Below are 3,093 nucleotides of genomic sequence, written 5' to 3' on the forward strand. Positions count from 1 at the left end.
ATAGGCATGCATCATATGCATTTGTATGATTTTTTTGAGTATACATTTGTATTGGTTTGCCTAATCGCTTATCTATGATTAGCTGCTATCTGATCTATTTGATGTAACTGCTATCTATATTTTTGTTTGTGCTTGTATCTGAAAGACCCCTCATATGGTGGAGGCAGGATGAGAATTGTTCCACTAGTGACTCAGAGGTTTGAAAGAGAGAGGAGATGAAGAGTTAGTTTAGAAATGAGATTCCTTTGGGTAGATTATAGGACTTTATGGTATGGTACTAATTTTAAGTTTGATTCTGATTGTCGGAGTTCTAGGAATGGCTTTGGCTTTTCCGAAAACATATATATTATCTATGTGGGCACCTTTACCATACTGAGAACCTCATGTTCTCATTATATATATATATATATATATATATTGTTATTTTCGGATGCAGGACGCAAGACACCTCACTGAGCATTCTGGAGACTCTTTGGAAGCGAAGAACTCTTTTGGGATTTAGTGTTTGTATTTTGTTTATGTATATATTGTAAATAGATTCTCTGACTTTATATATTTTATTTTGTTCGTTTTAAAGGCTGACCTGGAGAAACAGGTGTTGTCTTATGTTTTAGTACTTTTGGGATGTATATGTATTTATTTATACTCCAGCCGGCCTTAACTTCGCAGGTTGCATCTGGAGTATGATATTTTGTATCTTTTGGTACTCTGATCTATATATATATATATATATATATATATATATATATATATATATATATATATATATATATATATATATATATATATATATATAATTTAAGTTTGTTTAACCGTTTTACGTTCTTTCTGCGTGTGTGATGCGCTTTTCTTTTACCGCTTTGTTTACCTTCTTTTTGAAGGCTCCTAGTTTTGACCTTTTCATCTCTATGTGTGTGTGTGTATTTTTATTTTTAGAGGTCATAATACCTCACCAGCTCTATTTTACGACTTAAGCGTAAAGCTCTGTGTGTTAGGGTGTTATAAGTAACACGTTACTTTTAGTACGATCATGACGTGCTAGAAATTGGATCGTTACATAAAGTACTAAAATAATACCTACCGGAAAGTTTATATATCTGCAAAAAATATACCCAAAAGATATACGAATGAAAATAATAAATAAGTCTTCGAAATGTTTAAAAAGATGACAAAAATAACAACAATGTATTTTTTATAACTCGCAAACAATTTTCTATTTGGCAAACAATTTGTGTATCTAATATAAATTTTGTAAAAGTATTTAGATTATTATTTAAAAGGTGCATGCTAAAAATTAGAACAAAATTTGATCATTTAAAAAATAGACTAAAAAATTTTCATAGCATAAATCATCAAATTTTTAAGATGAAATATTTTATTTTCTTAATCAAGTTTGCAAAATTTGCATCAAATTCTATTCTATCAAGTCTTAGCTAAAGATTTAATGATTTATCTATCATGTGTAACTTTTAAAATTATTTTTATGAGCTACACGAAATTTCGATTACTATTAGTTTACCGTGTACAATGGGATCGACAAACACATGGAGTGTAAAAAACTTCTATTACATCGGCCGTGGAAGCATATGTATGACTGAAGAAAAAAAAAGGGAAGAAATAGCATATTTCCTTACAACTAAAATTGGCATTCTTTAACATACACCACAATAATATAAAATACTTATTTTGCCCATCCCTAATAACAACTAGGAAAAGAAATACTCTCTACAAAATAATTATTTTACAGAAGTATCTTTCATTGGGAAGAATAAGAAACTTTCAAAAATAGATCACATTACGGTTCGTTCAATTTTTGTCCATCCCAAGGGTATGCTTGACGGTGTCGACAGCACCTTGAGCCATGTTCTTCACTTGCTCCCCAGTCTGTAGCCAGAAGATATAGTTCAGATAATTAAGCCGTTCTAACAATTGCAATCGTGACATAAAAAACAATTTATAATCATGTTCTATGTATTCATTCAAAAAAAATCATGTTCTATGTAAATTTAGAATTTCATAACAACCTGTTGGAGGAAACCAGCAGCTTCCTCTTTGTTTTCTTCACGAGCTTGTCCTGTGGTGTTGTAAGCTGCTTGAGCCCTATCTGCTGCTGCTGAGGCTGAATCCTTAGCAGCTTGAAAGCTTGCTTCAGTTTGGGCCTGATCAAATCAAACAAAGGATTAAATTCTTTCTTAATTCTTGAAGAGAGTAATAACAATAGATTTCTTAGGCCAAATAGAGAATTAAGACATAGACACAAAGACACAAAATCATGTTTAGTAAATAATGAGAGAAGAATAACAATGTTGTATCCTGAGATACTGATTTAGTATATTTTATATACTTTTTATAAAAAAAGACAGAAATATTGGGAGAAGACACAATTTATTTTTTTATTATTATTATTAATTTATCATAATTATATGTTTTTATCATTTTTTTAATTATGTGTGAAAGAAAAAATAGACATAAATTAAATCTTTAATTATTTATTATATTTTATATTCAATTTATTATAAAATAAAATACAAACAAATTAATTTTTGTATCTTTATTTTTTGTGTTTTATCTCATTCTATTTTTAAAATTAAATGTAGTCTTACTGTTAAATATTTTTTGTTCTTTCTTGGATTCAACCAATTCCTTAGGCTATGAGGCCAAGATATTTGCCAACCTAACCAATCTTTTGTTGGTTAATGAAAGATAAATTAACAAGAACATGTCCTTCCGAATTCAAAAATATGGAATAACATATAGCACTAAAACGTGTAAAAGTTAAAAATTGAAAAAAAATAAAAAATGAATTTTTACCTTAGCTTGGCCTGCATTGTAGCTTTGTTGGGCACTTGACATGATTTGTTTCCTTACTTGAAAAACAACAAAGGATGTAAGAAAACTTGATGAAGGTTAGTTTGTGTTATCGGTAGTTTTTGCTACTATTGAAATTGTTCTATAAGGTATTTATAGTGGTTTGGTACCTTGCTCTTCGTTTAGTTTATGAGATCAGAGGAAATGCACAAATGTAGAATCCTTTCTCGTCAATGATGAGCGCATTTTTCGCCATAGGCCTTCTGCTCCCCACAAGAGAAAAAC

At 29.7% G+C, this 3,093-nt stretch overlaps 1 protein-coding gene across 1 annotated transcript; it reads right to left on the reverse strand.

Annotated features, from left to right (window-relative positions):
• Nucleotides 1-1,806: 1,806 nt before the first annotated feature.
• LOC130962951 (late embryogenesis abundant protein 1-like) lies at nt 1,807-2,853 on the reverse strand. The gene is made up of 3 exons (XM_057889108.1): nt 2,812-2,853; nt 2,025-2,159; nt 1,807-1,884 (listed from the first exon to the last, which is right to left on the reverse strand). Exons 1-3 carry the CDS (start codon nt 2,851-2,853, stop codon nt 1,807-1,809), a joined length of 255 nt encoding a protein of 84 aa, XP_057745091.1.
• Between the last annotated feature and the right edge of the window lie 240 nt (nt 2,854-3,093).

This window comes from Arachis stenosperma, chromosome 2 (assembly GCF_014773155.1).
Source record: "Arachis stenosperma cultivar V10309 chromosome 2, arast.V10309.gnm1.PFL2, whole genome shotgun sequence".
Lineage (NCBI taxonomy): Eukaryota > Viridiplantae > Streptophyta > Magnoliopsida > Fabales > Fabaceae > Arachis > Arachis stenosperma.

Bases quoted from the DNA above. Each gene is read 5' to 3' on its own strand.
- LOC130962951 (XM_057889108.1), bottom strand. From the start codon at position 2,853: ATGTCAAGTGCCCAACAAAGCTACAATGCAGGCCAAGCTAAG. The intron at 2,160-2,811 runs GTAAAAATTCAT...TGATTTGATCAG, and splicing joins ACAATGCAGGCCAAGCTAAG to GCCCAAACTGAAGCAAGCTT. The intron at 1,885-2,024 runs GTTGTTATGAAA...TTCTGGCTACAG, and splicing joins CTGCTGGTTTCCTCCAACAG to ACTGGGGAGCAAGTGAAGAA.